At 44.9% G+C, this 18,831-nt stretch overlaps 1 protein-coding gene across 1 annotated transcript in view; it reads right to left on the bottom strand.

The window, feature by feature from the left end:
* Nucleotides 1-12,238, bottom strand: part of LOC131925352 (sodium/potassium-transporting ATPase subunit alpha-4) — a 36,430-nt gene extending 24,192 nt beyond the window's left edge. Inside the window, exons 1-8 of the mRNA XM_059280649.1 lie at nt 12,110-12,238; nt 11,646-11,824; nt 11,404-11,463; nt 8,755-8,958; nt 7,902-8,015; nt 5,487-5,621; nt 5,093-5,210; nt 288-556 (exon numbers count right to left, since the gene is read on the bottom strand). Coding sequence (XP_059136632.1) covers nt 288-556; nt 5,093-5,210; nt 5,487-5,621; nt 7,902-8,015; nt 8,755-8,958; nt 11,404-11,463; nt 11,646-11,798 — 1,053 coding nt within the window. The 5' untranslated portion in view covers nt 11,799-11,824; nt 12,110-12,238. The remainder of the gene's footprint in view (nt 1-287; nt 557-5,092; nt 5,211-5,486; nt 5,622-7,901; nt 8,016-8,754; nt 8,959-11,403; nt 11,464-11,645; nt 11,825-12,109) is intronic.
* Nucleotides 12,239-18,831: the final 6,593 nt, after the last annotated feature.

Raw genomic sequence — 18,831 nt, 5'->3', positions numbered from 1 at the left:
GAACACTTGAGGCCCGAAGATCGAAAGTGATTTGGCCAAGTTTAACAGTCAGTTCACCCAAGACCAGAATGCACTTTTTCTCTGTTGCGTCTAGCTTCCCCTTTGACTGAGGAGAAAGAGGCACGGGTAGAGGAAGTCAGTGTAATGTTGGGAACTAAGTTGCTTCTGATGCCTGTATCCATACCCCACACTTAAGATGTTCAACAACCACAAATTCAATACTAGCGATTTCATTCCCCTCGGGCTACTTGTCTGCCCAGAGGCCACCCCCCACCTTGTTTACTCACAGTGACAGTGGCCAGCAGCCCTTCAGGTACGTTGGCCACGATGATGCCAATAAGGAAAATGACAGCATCCAGCCAGGTATAGCCCAAGATCAGTGAGAGTGAGAAAAAAGTGACGCCAAGGAAGACAGCGACAGCTGTGATCAGATGGATGAAGTGTTCGATTTCGATAGCAATGGGGGTCTGGCCCATTGCCAAGCCAGATGTCAGTGAAGCGATTCGGCCCATTACTGTGGCGTCTCCGGTAGCAATCACAACACCCCGGGCTGTTCCTATGAAGGAAGGAAGAAGCTGTGATCCCATACTGTGGTCAAAAAATGCCTGTATTATAACCCCCCCTCCCCGTTATTGACATAGAACTCCTAAAACCCTTAGATTGGATTGCTAGGAGAATCTTATTTCCTTATCATAGTTGGTTCCTAACACTTTATAATTTCTGGAATGATAGAAATATCTGGCATAGAGCTTCTAAATGCCATAGAATTCCCTAGGTGGTAAGAGAACCTCTTGTTTTAATGAGGCAACTCTTGGTGAGTTCTTGGCTAGCCACAGGAAGAGGGAGTTGCCAGGGAAACCAACTATGTGGTTACATGGTGGACTTTCAGATCTACAGGCCAGCTTCTGAGAAGAGGAGCGAGCCTGAAGGCTGAGTTGATAACCAATGGCAAATGATACAACCGCTCATGTCTGTGTAATAAAACACCTCTTAAGAAGCCAAGACAACCAGGTTTGGAGAGCTTCCAGACTGGCAACACATGGAGGTGTGTGGAGGATGGCACCCTCAGAGAGGATGCAAAAGTTCCACACAGAGAAGATACAGAAGCCCACATACCATTCCCTATGCATGTCTCCCATCTGGGTGTTCCCGGTATCCTATCAACTGTCATAGATGGGAAATGCAGGCCGAGTACTTCCCTGAGTTCTGTGAGCCCCAAGGAAGAAGTCCTGGGAATCCCAGTTCACAGTCAATCTGTCAGAAGTATGGATGACAACCTATTATTACTTGGATTAGAGTCTGAAATAGGAAGAGTCCCATGAGATTGAGCCCTCATCTGATGCTATTTTGAGGCAGTTAGTGTCAAAATTGGACTGGGTTTTGGGGAACTGACAGGGAATCCCTACAGTAGGACACAGGATTCTGCACAGACTGGAAAAGTAAGGGTGGAAGACAAAGCTTGTGAAGCATCCTACAGTGCACAGTTCAGCCCTCCTCTCCGCTCACAACAAAGAGCTCTCTAGTCCTCTGTGTCAGTCAGTAGTTGAGACACTGCCTGAGGAGCCCCCTCCCTGCTTTTCTGGCTAGAACTAGTCTGACCTCTGCTGGGTAGCCCAGGCCATAACAGCTGTGCCCTGGCCTTTTCCAGGGCCAATTCTCCCCACCAGCTCTGCTCTCTACCTCGAAGGGCAACTTGGACATCATGGTTGACTTTACCCACACATGGTACAGGACATTCACCCACAAGCTTGAACAAGACTGTTTAAAACCATTCTTCCCGCTTTACCACAGTGCCTGTCATTCCCACCACAGAATTACCAAGGAAAGACACTCATAGAAAAAGCTTTTCTTTTAGAAACAGAAAGGTCAACTCTCTAAACAGCTATCTCTTTTCCCTGAGACCAAGTACTACGCTCTCTGAAACTCAGGCTTCCTCATGCTCAAAATGGGATGAAGCACATCTCAGATGTTATAGGTTACACTTAGAAATCCAGCATTTGAAAGGCTGAGGCTAGAGGATTGCCCTGAGTTCAAGGCCAGTGTGGGCTACAGTGTGAGACTTGGTCTAAAGAAGCGAGAGGAGGAGGGAGGAGGAGGAGGAGGAGGAGGAGAAGGAGGAGGAGGAGGAGGAGGAGGAGGAAGAAGAAGAAGAAGAAGAAGAAGAAGAAGAAGAAGAAGAAGAAGAAGAGAAGAGCAAAGTACTTACAAAGCTATGAAATTAAATATGTCCAAAAGAGCCTAGAACAAGACAAGGTTGGGTATGTAGTAGGCACTCAGCTTTATTCTCCCATTCAGATGACTAAAAGATTTTCTGAGAACCAGTATAAAATTAAGTGTGACGCAATAGGAGCAGCTCCCATACACACAGGGGCAGGGAGCAGCTGGGCGTCTCTAGTTCTAGGATCACCTTCAGCAACCGTCTAGGAGCACGGGGCTGGAGAGATGGCTCAGTACGTAAAAAGATTTACTGCTCTTGCAGACAACCTGGACTTGGTTCCCAGACCTGCATGATGGTTCATAACCATCTATAACTGCAGTGCAAGGAGATCACTTCTCATCTCCTTGGGCTCCTGAATACACTGGGACATGTACACAGAGTCAGGCACACACACACACACACACACACACACACACACACACACACACACTAAAAATAAAAATAAAATAAAATATTAAAAAAAAAAAAAAGAGTCCAGGTGGTGGTGGTGGTGGCTGGAGAGTTGGCTCAATGGTTAAAAGCACTGGCTGTTCTCCCAGAGGACCCAGGTTCAAGTCTCAGCAACCACATGGCGGCTCACAACTGTCTATAACTCAAGTTCCAGAGGATCTGACACCTTCACACCAATGCTCATAAAATAAAATAAATTATTAAAAAAAAAAGTCCAGGAGAACAGTTCTCAGCTGGATCAGAACAGTATTATGGGGAAGGAGACTCTGGAAAAGGTCACAATGTAAAGCACCCTACAGAAAACCTTTGAACTGGTTAACAGAAGTGCTCTGAGCTGGGCCAGAAGGTGGTGGCCCACACGCCTTTAATCCCAGTACTCGGGAGGCAGATCTCTGTGAAGTAGATCTCTGTGAGTTTGAGAACAGCCTGATCTACAGAGTGAGTTCCAGGACAGGCACCAAAACTATACAGAGAAACCCTGTCTTGAAAAACCAAAACCAACCAACCAACCAAACAAAACAAAACAAGAAAAAGGAAGACTGATACTGACAGGTATCCTGAATCCTAGGCCAGACTGTTCTCTCATACACCTCCCATGTATCATCAGAGAAAGAGCTTAGGCTCCCTAACAGCATGGGAACACAGAGAGGCATTTGTGCCATCGCCCATCGAGGTCCACAGCAATGACAGCTAGGAGGCAAGGCTAAGCTGTGTTTATGTAACTAATTTGTAAATTGGTCTAGGGCAAAGGTTAAAGGGGAAACTGGTCTAAAGAAAATTACTGAGCAAGCTGCACAAAAATCCCTTAGTTTGGAGGACATGGGAGCACACTTGTTTAACTTCAGCACTCAGGAGGCTGAGGCAGGAGGCTCTCTATGAGTTCAAGGCAAGCCCGATTTACAGAGCAAGTTCCAGAATAGCCAGAGCTACATAATGAGGCCTGACGTTTCAAAACACAAAATTCCTTAGCTTAACCTAGCTCGTTCTACCCTCTTGGCTACATTGGGTTCTGTTTGTCCCCTATTAAATCCCTTTCAGCCGGAAAGAGCCTCGTTTCTCAACTAGAATGCCCTCATCCAGGCTTCCCCAAACCTCTTGTCAGCAGCATATACTTAGCTGATGAAGAAAACCTACTTCAGAAAGATAAATCTCAGCAAATTTCCTCCTAAAATGTAAAAGCAGAAATCCAGTATTTTTAGAGAAATCTTGTTAATTTACATTTTTCTGTTCTTCAACTACTTATATATTTTATATAGTGTGTACACATCACGTGATACAATTTTTTTTCTGGTTGGATTCTTCCTTAATGTCCATTGAACATTATAGTGATTGTTAACGTATTTTCAAGTTAAATGATTTGATGTAGAGAGGTCATTAGCAGTCTCAGTGCTGGGTAGAGTGGAGGGAAGAACATGGGCTTTTGGAGACAGACTTGCATTAGAATTGCTAATCTTCCTCTTTTCTGTTGAGTCATACTCTTAAATATGGTGAGCATGTAATTTCCTTGAATTTTAGAGTTTTTGTGTGTGATACTGTGAGAATCAGAAAAAAAATGTTTATAGTGGTTGACACTGTAACTATATGCAGTTATGCATTCAGCAAAAAGCAACTATCTTTAGACAATAAAACATTTATTCTTAAGCATTAGTAATGGTTTGCAAGTGGATTCCAGGGCATATTTAGGTTTCTTTAAGGGAAAAGGGTAAAGGAGAGAGTAATGATGTTAAGTCCTTTGTTACCACTTTGGTCAGAACCAGCTCCGGGTTCAGGGATGCCTTACTGTCATTCTAGGGACAAAGCCAACGTTTGAATGGTAACGTTAGAGGGACACTTGTTGATATCTTTCTCCAGAAGGTAAAAACAAGTTAAGAGAATGCTCTAGCAGGGATGGATAACTTCCCTCCATTCTGTGCTGTTTTCAGCATATCATTTAGTCCCTCCACCAGCTAAAACAAAGGTCAACAGCTGTAGGGCACTTACAGTGTATTAGACCGTGAGCTAAGCATTCCATAGTTACGTCACATAGTCCACACTCTATCGGTTACAATGTTTAGTATTATCAGCATGCAATATTGGAAATGGTGGCGTTGACCTTTTGCCAAAGGTCATCAAGCTCCTGAGTGATGGAGAAACCAACTTGGTAAGTCTTCCTACTCCCAAATCTTTAGAAACAGAAGGCTTTAAAAGCCTTTTGACCGGGCGGTGGTGGCACACACGCCTTTAATCCCAGCACTCGGGAGGCAGAGCCAGACGGATCTCTGTGAGTTCGAGGCCAGCCTGGTCTACAGAGTGAGTTCCAGGAAAGGCGCAAAGCTACACAGAGAAACCCTGTCTCGAAAAACCAAAAAAAAAAAAAAAAAAAAAAAAAGCCTTTTGTTTCCACCTCTGCTCTTGAGTCTGTACCATGTATGATACACTATTTACCTTCCACACAGTTGGTGGAGAAGAAGATGATGTTCCGGGTCTCCAGAGGGTTCTCATTGGTGCAATCAGGGCAGCGCGACTGGGGTTCTGACTCCCCAGTCAAGGAGGAGTTGTCTACCTGGGGTGGGAGGGAGGACAGGTTAAAAGGCACAGGAGAGATCCATTTATGAAGACAGCATCACCTTACCTGTCCTAACTGTCATGCCACTAACATACAGAGACGAACACATGTTCTCCCAGCACCTTATTGTCTCACTTCCAAGCCATCCTCATCACAGTCTCAAAGTTCTGAATAATAAGATCATGTTTCCTGTACCTTAGCCCAGGTCCTCGTCATACCTTAGAACCACATGTTGGCTTCGGCTCCCTCCTGTAGCTTTCCGTATCTCCTCACCTTACATCCTTGTGCAGAGATAACCCTGATATCAGCAGGCACTTGGTCTCCACCTTTCACTTCTACTAGGTCTCCCAAAACCACTTCTTTTACATTGATTTGCATCTTCTCTCCGTCGCGAATCACCAGAGCTTGCTGTAGGGAGATAACGTCGTAGGATTGCTGTGCAGCTTCCTGCCTTGCCTAACCTGCTCCAACCCTGGACGTTTCCACTTCTATCTCCTTTCTTCTGTGTTAGCCACAGAAGATAGTCTTGAAAGGGTCTTGGCCGATGGCATATTTCTACCATTCCTGTCTGCAGAACCTTTGCAATGTGACTTCTTCGGTGGCCTTTCCATTAAGAGGTGGCATCTGTTTCTTTGTTCCTAAATGTGGAATTGGCCATGTAATCCCCCCCACACACCCAGAAGATGTTAGCAAATATGGTACAAACAAAGGCTTAAAAAATTCTTTCATGTTAAGGTTTGCCCTGCGGTTCCTGGGAACCCCTCTGCTCCCATGAACAAGCCAGATCCCCAACCAACCCAATCATTTCAACTCAAGTTCCAGAGGAGTGAATAAGGTTATCCTATATTTTTTCTACCTAGCACAGGCTAAAGTCAGCCCAGATCAGAGCAGCAGCCCAGACACAGAACTGTGACAAAAGCCCTGTTTGGGGAGGCATATTAGGCAACCAGTGCTACCTGATAAACTCCAAGTTCCTAGTCAAAACTCTCACCGGAGGAAAAGTTTCAATTATGTTGACGTTAAAGGGGGAGGAAAATCTTAGGCTACAAGGCTAGAACATGATAAGATTGTTGCATGATTTTGGAGACTTTCTTTAAAAGCATCTAAGCCTGTATTTAGGAACTCCGAACTGCTGTCATAACTATTTCCAGATACCTTACAAAAATTTAACTTGGAAGTAATTTTTAAATTTCAGTAATGAAAATAGTGACAAACACACTTATAAAACTTTTACTTCAAGCCGGGCGGTGGTGGAGCATGCCTTTAATCCCAGCACGTGGGAGGCAGAGGCAGGAAGATCTCTGTGAGTTCGAGGCCAGCCTGGTCTACAGAGTGAGTTCCAGGAAAGGTGCAAAGCTACACAGAGAAACCCTGTCAAAAAAAACAAAACAAAACAAAACAAAAACAAACCTTTTACCTCTCTTCACCCACTAACTTTTCATCTCATTTGCTTTGTCCTTTTCTGCCTCTAAGTTACATGCATCATGACAATTTATCCTAAATACGTTAGTGTTCACTTTTTAGGAATTATTTTATCTTCTCTCTCTCTCAAAAAAAAAGATTTATTTTACTTATGTGCATGTATGTATGTGCACCATATTCATGCCTGGTGCCCACGAGGCCAGAAGAGGAGGAAGACAAAAGTCCTTTGAAACTGGAGTCACAGGTGGTTGAGGGCACCGTTAGGGTATGGGGACTGAACCCAGGTCCTCTAGAGAGCAAAGTCTTGGGGTTTCTATTGCTGTGATAAACACCACTGTCAAAAGCAACTTCGAGGGGAAAGGATTTATGGCACTTACACTTTCCACATCACAATCCATCATCCAAGGAACTCGGGAACTCAAGGCAGGAACTGATGCGGAGGCCATGGAGGAGTGCTGCTTACTGGCTTGCTCCCCATGGCTTGCTCAGCCTGCTTTCTTACAGCACTCAAGACAATCAGCCCAGTGGGGGCCCTGTCTACAGTGAGCTGGGGCCTCCCACATCAAATGATCAAGGAAACATACCACAGGATTGCCCACAGACCAATCTGGTGGGGTCATTTTCTCAACCGAGTTCCCTCTTCCCAAATGACTCTAGCTTGTGTCAGGGTTGACATAAACTTAGCCAGGATAAGGAAGCAGCAAGGGCTCTTAACTGCTGAGCCATCTCTTGGCCCCTAGATTATCCTCTTACACAACAATTCAGTGGTTAGTTTCAGCAGCTTTCACATTGATACAACAGTACTCACATCTACTCTCTACATTTCAGCTTTTGTCACTTGACCCAAAATGTCTTTTGAGGCACTGTCTCCCAACACAGCATCAGGCTCAGGACCTACATCTTTCCCAGGATATTCATACCCCCATTTTTTTTTTAGCTTCTTTTAAACTGGAACATTTCCACAGGTTCATTGACTTTAATGTGAGCATATCCACCGGCCTCTCCCTGTTGTTTTTAGTAGAATGTTCTTATTTGAGTGGTGGAGGGTCTTTCTTCATTTTTCAGATTGTCACTTTAGACTAGACAACTCTTTGGTGGTATCACCTAAGTTTTACATTTTCTCCTGGTAATTTCCAGGCCCCCTCATTACCAGCCTCACTCAGCGTACCCACAGTGGGTTCCAGTCTCCAGGGGACTGAGTGATTATACAATTGGGCACAGTCTGCACTTCCCCTCACTAGGTCCTCCTACACAAGTCCTACCTACCTGAGGCACCAGGTTCTTAAAAGATTCCATGATCTTGGAGCTCTTGGCCTCCTGATAATACGAGAAGCAGCCAGTAATGAGGACCACGGCAGCGAGCACAATCCCCAGGTACAGCTGGAGATAGGGGAAGAGAGTGTCATTAGTACATCCTTTCCCCTTCTTCATCCTTAAGGATGAACAGCTTCCTCTGGACGGAGGAAAGCATAGGACTGAGTTGCAGGGCACAGGGGCTGAGAAGAATCAGGGACAGTCCTTCCTAGTCATGGGGACCTAAGCTACTGTGGTGAGTGGTCAGAAAAATCCCAGGCAGAGAATGTGTATCTTCCTTTCCCTATAAAGGGGGGTGGGGTGGTGGATAATGAGCCACGGAAAGTGAGAGATGAAAGGGTTGACGTTCTTTGTCAGAGAAAAGGGCTGCAAAACGCTGTGAGGGCAGCTGGGTGGGGAGACTGGTGGGATGATGCCTCTTAGGGAGCTGAACCAGAAGCTTTCTAGATAAGAGGTCGCAGGGGACCAAGATAGACCAAGAACTTCCCTAGAAAGTTCTGAACTATTGGGGATTTGAACCAGAAGACTTTGGGAATCTTAGGCTCCTGAACATAAGGGTTTCAGGGGCTTGGGGCTGGAGAGATGGCTCAGCGGTTAAGGGCACTGGCTGTTCTTCCAGAGATCCTGAGTTCAATTCCCAGCAACTACATGGTGGCTCACAACCATCTGTAATGAGATCTGACGCCTTCTTCTGGCGTTCAGGCATACATGCAGACTGTATACATAATAAATAAATCTTTAAAAAAAATAGTTTCAGGAGCTTAGCCGCAGACTAGACTGAATGGTACAAGATGAGCAAACTCACGTCATCTTTGTTGACTTTTTCGCCGTAATGTTGGTGTATGCCATAGGCCAGGAAGCAGAGAAAGGCACCAGTCCACAGCAGGAGGGAGAAGCCACCAAACAGCTGTTTACAGAATTTGATCCACTCTGGAGTAGTCGGGGGAGGCGTTAGTGTATTCGGTCCATTTACAAACAGAATGTCCTGGGCATCTTTGAGGCTATGGCCCTGTGTGGAGAAGAAAGGGATGAAGAGAAAGCAAGTTACAATAAAGGAGGATGTTACAACAAAGGATAGGCTTACTCCCGAAGGCAGGCCTCTGAACATCCTCCTCAAGGTTCTTCCTCGAAAAGGTAGGATTTCAGAATTTGTATCGTATAAGGGGTGTCATTTAGCACGCTTATATAGAGCTTTTTAATTTGTTCGTTTGTTTATGAACTGGTGTGCAGGCCTTTTGAACTTGAATACTTTACCTTGGAGCTTGGTAGCGTGATAGGAACTGAGACTACCACTATGAATAAGCGTGGTCTCCACTCCAAGGGTCTGGTGGGACGGCTTACAGAGCAAGGGTGGATGCAGCAAGGCCTGACCACCTGAGTCCAACTCTTAGACTCACAGGGCGGAGAGGACCGAATCCCACAAGTTGTCCTCTGACCTCCGTGTGCATGCGGTGGCCTATTTACACCCCCACACGTCAACATAGGTACAATCAATCAGTCATCAATCAGTGAAGTTAAAGGATGCGCGCAGGGAGCTCAAGTTGGGAGATAAGCGTATAGCAATGGTTATGGTGTACCAGCCTAACTGGGGCTATGATCCATGACGGTGGTAACATACGGGCATTCACACTTTGGCTTTCCAGTTTGGAAACAAGGGAAAATCAAACTAAAGACACAAGTGCGTAGATTTTTATTCTAGCCTTACGCACACGCGTCTGCGCTTTCTCCTCTATGTTAAGTGACAATGGAATCTACCAAAACCTATCAGCTGTTCCCTAGCCTCTCCTCAAAAAGACCCAACACTCCAACACTCTCCAGGGATCCATAAGGTCTAAAGTTTTTAATAACAATACTAAATCATCGTCTTCTTCACTCATTCTTGAGAATGGATGGTTGGCCAGCAAGTTCCAGGACAGCCTGTTCTACATAGTGAGGTACTGTCTCAAAAACAACAACAACAAAAAATTATGCATGGTAGATGTTAAGGTTGGACTCTTCAGTGTTCCCCAAATGACCTGGTTCCCAGCTGATGGTAGGAACATTAGACAAGTTAGGTGGAGGCAGTAGGCCACGGGAAGGTACCCTTGAAAGGTATGCTGAGATTCTTCCTCTATCTTCCTGTCTGCCCTGAGGTGGGCAGCTTTGTTCCATCAAATCCTTCCTTCCTCCCCACAGGCTCAGAAATAGTGGTGCTGCTGAGCGGTGGTGGCACACACCTTTGATCCCAGCACTCGAGAGGCAGAGGTAGGTGGATCTCTGTGAGTTCGAGGCCAGCCTGGTCTACAAAACAAGTTCCAGGATAGCTAGAGCCACACAGAGAAACCCTGTGTCGAAAAACCAAAATAAAATAAAAAAGAAATAGTGGTAATAAGAGGCCATGACCTGAACCCTCAGAGCTGTGAGTCGGAATGAGTCTTTCCTCCTTTACATTGTTGGTCTCTGTCTTGTTATTTTTCCACTACTGTGAAGAGACACCATTACCAACGCAACTTATACAAGAAAGAGTATCCTGGAGTTCACAGTTGCAAAGGGTCAGAGTCCACGACCATCACGGTGGGGAGCATGGCAGCAGACAGGCAGTAGCCTAGAGCTTGCATCCTGACCCACAGGCCTAAGACAGAGCGTTAACTGGGAGTGGCGGGACTTTTGAAACTTCAAAGCCTCAGTGAGACATCTCCTCCAACAAGGCCACACTGTCTAGTCCTTCCCAAGTGTTCCGCCAACTGGGGACAAAGTGTTCAAACCTGTGAGACTATGGGGCTTCTCATTCAAACCACCAGCTACTCAGGTATTTTCTCATACTGATGGAAAGCTAACGCTTCCAGTTTCCAAAGACTTCGTGATATATCCCAGCAGATGTACTACCAAAACATATGAGAATTCAGATCTTTCTATTAGGAAGATAGACATTAAAGAGATTTGTAAATTATAAGATTACTAATTTTTTAAAAAAAAATATACTTATTTGGTCAAAAATATTATTGCTGCTAGTTTATAATAAACTCTTCCTTTTTTCCTTCTCTTTCTTTCACAATTCTGGGGGATCAAACTCAGGGCCCCGCAGATGTTCTACCACTGAGCTACATTCCCAGCAACAACTCTATTTGTAAATGAACTGGGAAATAATTGGTCAGTTTTAATTTAACTATGGCAAATACCGATAATGTTATTTCTACCTAAGCAAAAGCTCTTTGGAGTCCTTGATAAATCCTAAGACTATAAACAGGTCCAGAGAATAAACAAAGGCATATCCCCAACTACCTGTACTAGCTATCCTATCTACCTATAGCCTCTCTCTGGGGTAGTTACTGTGGCCATCTTTTCCAAGGAGAGCTTTGTGGAACTTGGCGTGGCTGAGGGTAAGAGGTAAAAAGTCGGGTTTGAAGTTTGGGGGGAGGGGGGTCACTTGCAAGTCAGTGGGAACCTCTGCCTCACTCAGGCCATTCTTACTCACCCTGGTCAAGTCCACAGAGTACTTGGCACTCAACTCATCCAGCGTTAGCTTGTGATCATCCTGAGGGGACAGAAGAGTAGTCAAGGTGAGGTGGTGACCTCAGGTCACGTGCAGGGAGGAGGGGAGAGGTGGGAAGGGAGAGTCCCGGCTAAGCGCTTTGTTCTCTGGTTGGCTGTGGAAGGCCGCCTGGGTGAAGGCTGAGGGGTGGTGTGTCAAGGGCAATTTGCTCTGGGTTTTCTCACCATAGTCACTTCCTTCTTCAGCTCTTCTAAATCTTTCTTCTTTTTTCTCCCTACATGCAGATTTTTATTCATCATTACAGGCTTCATGTTAGATCTTGGGCTTAGATTCTGCTGGTAAGGGGCCGCTGTCCCTTTTTCCTTTCCGGGCTCCATAGTGTGATACGGCTGGCTCGACTCAACTGGTGGGAAGAACACGAAGAGGTTTGTAAAGGTGTGGGAGTGAGTGGGAGGAAGGGCTAAGGCGTTGGAGGTGAGGCCGGTGTGGCGGGAAGAGTCAAGGCCCGTCACTGGGTGGGAAGGATGGAGAGGAGAGTCTCCGGTGCAAAGTGAGAAAGGAAGGGTGATCGGGGAGCAGGTCTGAGCGGCAGGGATGGTTCAGCGCCAGGCCAAGAGAACCTAGACTCTGAGGGTGAGGGTGGAGCTGCAGAGAGGGGGATGGGCGTGGAGGGTCCCTGGGTACCTACATGATGAAGACTGGGGCCTCAGCAGGTGGGAAGTGTGGTGGGAGCCGAGGTAAGAGTGGGCTTCTGGGCAGGCCAGGTGCCCCCAGCCCTGAGTCCTGTGGGTGCCATGGCAACAGCCTGGGCCTGACATCATAATGGGCTCATGAAAGATCTAATCAAGAGCACGCAGCCGGGCGGTGGTGGCGCACGCCTTTAATCCCAGCACTCGGACAGAGAAACCCTGTCTCTAGAGCACGCAAGCCTCTGTCTCTGGGTGAGGATGCCTGGAGCGGGTTCTGCCACAGAGAGAATTTAGATTAGACAAAACACTAGAAAAAAGTCTTTGTACGGTCTTGTGACTTCTGAGGCTAGGAATATTCCAGTTAGGTGGCTCAAAAACTAAAGGCAGTAATGTGTGTGTGTAGCTAGAGTTTTCCTGCCTTGCCCACAGTCAGGACAAATCTCTGTCTCCTGCCAGTCCCACAGCCGCTCAGACCCAACCAAGTAAACACAGAGACTTATATTGCTTACAAACTGTATGGCCGTGGCAGGCTTCTTGCTAACTATTCTTACAGCTTAAATTAATCCATTTCCATAAACCTATACCTTGCCACGTGGCTTGTGGCTTACCGGCATCTTCACATGCTGCTTGTCATGGAGGCAGCTGGCAGTGACTCTCTTCCGCCTTCCTGTTCTCTCAATTTTCCTCCCTGTTAGTCCCACCTATACTTCCTGCCTGGCCACTGGCCAATCAGTGATTTATTCATTGACCAATCAGCAACACATTTGACATACAGACCATCCCACAGCATGTGTGTGTGTGTGTGTGTGTGTGTGTGTGTGTGTGTGTGTGTGTGTGTGTGTGTTAGTGGCTAGGGAGCCCTTGCTGGTTCAGAACTTATTCTGTACTAGGCTGGCTTAGAACTTGTGCCCCTTCTCTTTCTCTGCATCCCTGAGTGTTGGGATCAGTGGTGTGGGACACCATTTCCAGTCCTAGTGAGGCTCCGGCATTGACCAATATTGAGTTTAATTTCTTAGTTTTGGAGATTAACTAGGGAGATAAATTCTGGACTTTGGAATTTGTCCTGTGTTTGAATACTGAGTCCTCATCTAACAGCTGTGTGACTTTGTACAAATCAATTCCCCTTTCTGTACTTTTCTGTTCAGAAAAATACCTTCTACCTCGTAAAGCAGCAATCGTAAGAATGAAAGTGAGGGGCTGGAGAAGTGGCTCAGTGGTTAAGAGCACTGTACTGCTCTTCCAGAGGACTCGGGTTCAATTCCCAGCACCCACATGGCAGCTAACAACTGTCTATAGCTCCAATGTCTGACACCCTCACATAGACATACATGCAGGCAAAATGCCAATGCACATGAAATAAAAATAAATAAAAAAAAAAAAAAAAAAAAAAAAAAAGAATGAAAGTGAGGCGCTCTATACCAGTATGTGGTGGTGTGACTAAATGGCTGTGTGTGTGCAAAAAAATTGGCAACAGTAAAAAGTTTCTGATTATACAACAAAAGATTAATTTTGAATTAAGTGTGTTTCTGGCAGTGGCCGCTCATGTAACGTCATGCGACTTCATCGTAGCCTTGGTTCTGAACATACAACATGCACATTTGACACTGTTGCATGGGCGCAACAAATGCGGCTGGAAATACTGTGTCCCGGTTAGACATTGTGTATGGTGTGTGTGCTGCATGCATGCACATGACACGGTGCATGTGTGGAGGTCAGAGGACAACTTGGGTCCTGGGGCTGGCACTCAGGCCCTCAGGCATGGGCAGCAAGTTCCTTTACCACTGAAACATCACCTCCACCCTCAGTGTCTTTACTGTACAGACAAAGATTTCTGTTCTTACAGAAACAGGACAGAAAACAGTTTCTGAAAATAGACTTCTCCTGTTTTGTACTACATATGTATGAGAAATGGTGTCCTCAGCGTTGATGATTGATTATAAAATAAAAATATTGATCAACTCTAAAAAAAATATGGTTGGGCAATAGGAAATATTCAGCCAATATTTACTTTTTTATGTAAAAATAAACGAGCACATCCATGTCATTAGTGTGCAAATTTGTGTAACAATTTCTCGGGAGAAAAGGGGTCATAAGTGGGACATTTGAGGACGCCTTTCTTTTTCTTTCTTTTTTTTTTTAAATTTTCTTTATTAAGAAATTTTCTACTCACTCTACATACCACCCACAGATCCCACCTCCTCCCTCCTCCCATCTCCCAGCCTTCCCTCCCAAGCCACCCCACATCCCCACATCCCCCAAATCAAGGTCTCCCATGGGGAGTCAGCAGAGCCCGGCACACTGAGTCTAGGGAGGTCCAAGCCCCTTCCCACTGTACCAAGGCTGCACAAGTCGCCACACCACACCACAGGCACCGGGTTCCAGAAGCCCGCCCATGCACCGGGGATGAATCCTGATCCCCCTGCCTGGGTGTTCTTCAAACAGTTCGAGCCAAACAACCGTCTTCCGTATCCAGAGGGCCTAGTCCAGTCCCGTGGGGGCTTCACAGCCATTAGTCTACAGTTCGTGGGCCTCCAATGGTGTGGCCGGTCATCTCCGCACTTCTTCCCATCATGATCTCGACATTCCCTGCCTGCAGAATCCCTCCTCTCTCTCATTGACTGGATTCCCAGAGCTCAGTCTGGTGCCTGGCTGTGGATCTCTGCATCTGGAAGATGCCTTTCTTGCGCCATACAAAGAATACCTTCTGGCAGTGTACTGTGAGGGTTCAATGACTATTTGGATTCACTGTTCATGGTTTTACATGCAGCTAAGTGTGCAGTTCTCAGTGAAAACAAAACTGTCCCGTATAAAAATACAGTATTCTCTTACTTTAAAATGCGTTGGATAACGAGATGGCTCAGAAGGTAAAGGCACTTGTTGCCAAGCTTGATGACCCAGGTTTGATGCCCGGGACCCACATGGTGGAAGGAGAGAACCAACTTCACAAGTTGTCTTCTGACCTACACATTCATGTCATGCCACTGCACACAAAAAAATAAATGTACAAAATTAAATTATATGTTTGTCTTTTCTGTTTACCTTCTCTAGGATCTTACTAAGTGCCTGGACTTTTATGTGCTAATTATGCTTTAATCATTTTTAAATTTTTTAGATTGTAATATAATCACAACATTTTCCCCTTCCTTTTCCTCCCTTCAAACCATCCCATATGCCCCTCCCACTCTCCTTCATGGCCTTTTTTTTTTTCAGCTAATCGTTAGTGCATTGTGTTAATTATTATTAACACTTTATTCAAAAGGATCTGAAGCAGCTATGTATTTCTATCAATTATATTTTTTCAGTTATGAGATTATGTACGTTTCTGTTCTTTGATATTCGTTTAACTGCATGTGGTTTTGACTGTGGTGGAACCTTAAGCATCTATTATACCGATGGGGTTCTTCCCACTGGTTCCCCTTCCTAGCCTGAACAGAGGTTCGTCTCTTTCCTTCAGAGACTGTCTTCCTCCTCTAGTAAAAAGGAGAAAGTAAATGGGGTTGTGGACACAGCTCAGTTCATGAAGAGCTTGCCATGCAAGCCTGGGGACCTCAGTTTAGATCCCCAGCGCCCTGTGAAAAGCTGGATGTGGTGATGTGTGTCTGTACTCACAGGGCTAGGGAGACAGAGACAAGAGATTCCCTGAGGGTAGCTGGCTAGCCACTCTAGCTGAAATAGTGAGCTCCTGGTTCAGAGAGACTTTGCCTCAAAAAATATGGTGGAGGGCAACAGATGTATCAACCTCTGGCCTCCACATCCATGTACACACCAACACACATACATCTCCTCTGCTATATAGAAAATAAAGTAATCTCAACACTCAGGAGATGAACCAAGAGAACCTTGAATTTGAGACCAGCCTGGGCTACATAGTGAGATCTTGTATTTAAAAAAGTATAGGCTGGGTGGTAGCGGCAAACTCCTTTAATCCTAGGAGGCAGAGGCAGGCAGATCTCTGAGTTCAAGACCAGCCTGGTCTACAGAGTGAGTTCCAGGACAGCCAGGACTGCACAGATAAACCCTGTCTCAAAAAACAAACAAACAAACAAAAAACAAAAACAAACAAGAACAAAAACAACCCAACAACAAAAAACAAAAGTATTGTGGCTGCATTCCTGCTGAGCTCCTAACCTAGCCCTAATCCTTCCTTTGTTTAACCACACCTTTTATTTCTCTTACCTTTTGTTTCTCTTATGGCCCTATGCAAAACTTGGTTCAGGAAACTGGAAAACCGTGTACCTGAGAAATCAAGTAATTTGTACTTGGCGTTTTATCTCTGGGAGTTCCTAGCAGGTTGCTTAGAAGGTACAGAAATTAACGGGCTAAACTATAAACAGAGAGTAAATAAAAATGCCCTAGGCAAGGGGAAAGTGCTCCAGTCCTTCGAGGCTGGACACTCCCTGCAGCCATGAAAAGTTAGATTCATTCTTAAGATGCCTCTGAGTCTCCTTCCACGGATTCACATGAACCCACACACCAGTGTCGTGACACACAGTTACAAAGTTTTTTTTAATTAAATATTTTATTATATAATATATTTATATAATATAGTAAATATATTAAATAAATACTTTATTAAATAAAAGCCAGAAGTCCCTTTTTCTCTTCTCACAAACTTTCCAAGTCTGAAACAACAGATATTAACGTGCTGCCCATCTTTCCAGTTTTTCCTATGTTTATTCAGCTAGATACCCAAGAGGAGATGTATTTTTAATCTTCCCATGACCATCCAGTTCCCCTTTCATTTATCAACTTGGCAGGTGCATGAGGCTTGTCTTTCAGCTCCTGCGGGCTTTCCATCGTCTGTATTGACCATGGCTTGGACAGTAACTTCCACAACTGAGATGTTGATAGGCCGTTTTCCATCTGTTTTCTTAACCATGAAAAACATTGCCATGGTGGCAAACTGGTTGGAGGTAGCTTTAGCCTCTATTTCTGTAGAATCGATTTCCATTGCTGAATCATATGGTAAGCTCATTTAAAATCTTAAAATATTCTGCCTACTGCTATTAAAAGGGCACTGCCCTGGAGCTTGGCAGTAAGATGTAACGAAGTCCACCCTCCACGCAGGGTGACCTTGACTTCTCAGAGTTTTAATTTTTTTGAATTACTGTGTGAGGATTCTCCAATATGTTGGTGGGTTTTCTGGATTACATTTTCCTTTTTGTGAATTATACTATCATTTGCTCAATTCTATAATGTTTTCTTTTTTTTTAATTGAGTTGTCAAGACTCTTTTGCCATTTACACTGCAAATGTTTTCTCAGTTTTTGTTTTTATATTTTATTATATAAAGCAATTTTGAAATTTAAATATATTTTGATCATATTCTTCCTCTCCCCCAACTCCTTCCAGATCCTCTCCCCCTCCTTACCCACCCAACTTTAAGTTCTTTCTCAAAAAAAAAACCCCAGTATAAGAATAAAACCTAGAATATAAAACACATCAATATTCAAAAAGAAAAGCAAAACAAACGAAAAACTGTAACAAAATAAAAGCACACAAAAATACAGTGAAGTCCATTATTTGTTGGTCAATTACTACTGAACATTAGACCTCTCCCTGGAGTGGTTGATATACCCAGTGTCATTCCACTGGAGAAAACTGATTTTCCTTCTCCCGGGGGTATAAATGATAGTTTTAGTTGTTAACCTTTACCCTCGTGGCTAGGTTTTCGCTCATTTATTCATTCATTAAAAAAAAAAAAAAAAACCAGTAAAGTATAAACAATAAAACAATCAGATCAAAGTTGGACAAGACAAACCAGCAGAGGGAAAAGGGCCCAAGAGAAGGCAGAGTAATCAGAGACCCACTTGTTCGCACACTCAGGAATCCCGTAAAAACACTAAACTGGAGGCCAAAATGTAAACAGAGGACCTGGTGCAGACCGGTGCAGGCCCTGTGCAGGCTTCTTCAGTCTCTGTGAGTTCATGCAGACGTTGATCATGTTGAGTTAGAGGGCTTTGTATTCTTGGTGTTCTCCATGCCCTGTCTCTTACATTCTTCCTACCTCCTCTTCCACAAGATTCCCTGAGCTCTGAGGGGAAGAATCTGATGGAGGCATCCCATTTAGGGCTGAGTGTTCCAAGGTCTCTTGTTCTCTGTGTAATGTCTGACTGTGGTTCTACATGTCTGTTCCCATCTGCTTCAGGAGGAAGCTTCTCTGACCATGGCTGAACAAAGTATTTACCTGTGAGTATAGCAGAATGTTATTAGGAATCATTTTATCATCATGTGTATTTTATTTTTTAGACCAGTCTTACTTGGTTTTACCCTAGGTCCTGGGCTATCTAGTCTCAGGTTCTTGGTTACCCTGTTGGATATGGGTTCTATCTCATGGACTGGGCCTAAAGTCAGATCAGTAATTGGTTGGTTACTCCCACAAGCTTTGTGCCGCCATTGCCCTAGCATATCATGCAGGGAGTACACCATTGTAGACCTAGGGTTCGAGGCTGGTTTGGTATTTACGTTTCTCTTTTGACAGCGTGCAGAGTACCTGCCTGTACCAAAGACCCTGGAACACAGGGTGAAGACTTGTGAAGCCTGACGTCTTCATGTTCAGTGAGTTATGTAGGTGTTATCTTCAGCAGTGGGGCTTTGCTGCCGTTTATGGGGAACCGCCTACAGTCTTGGCAACAGCCTGGGTTGCTGGGGGTTCCTGTAGATCTTCTTTGGCCAACAACTCAATTAGATGTAACCCATTCCTGGTACTGGAAGCTTCATTT

The sequence above is a fragment of the Peromyscus eremicus genome, chromosome 15 (genome assembly GCF_949786415.1).
Source record: "Peromyscus eremicus chromosome 15, PerEre_H2_v1, whole genome shotgun sequence".
Taxonomy (NCBI): domain Eukaryota; kingdom Metazoa; phylum Chordata; class Mammalia; order Rodentia; family Cricetidae; genus Peromyscus; species Peromyscus eremicus.
This window is presented reverse-complemented; position numbering and strand designations above follow the sequence as displayed.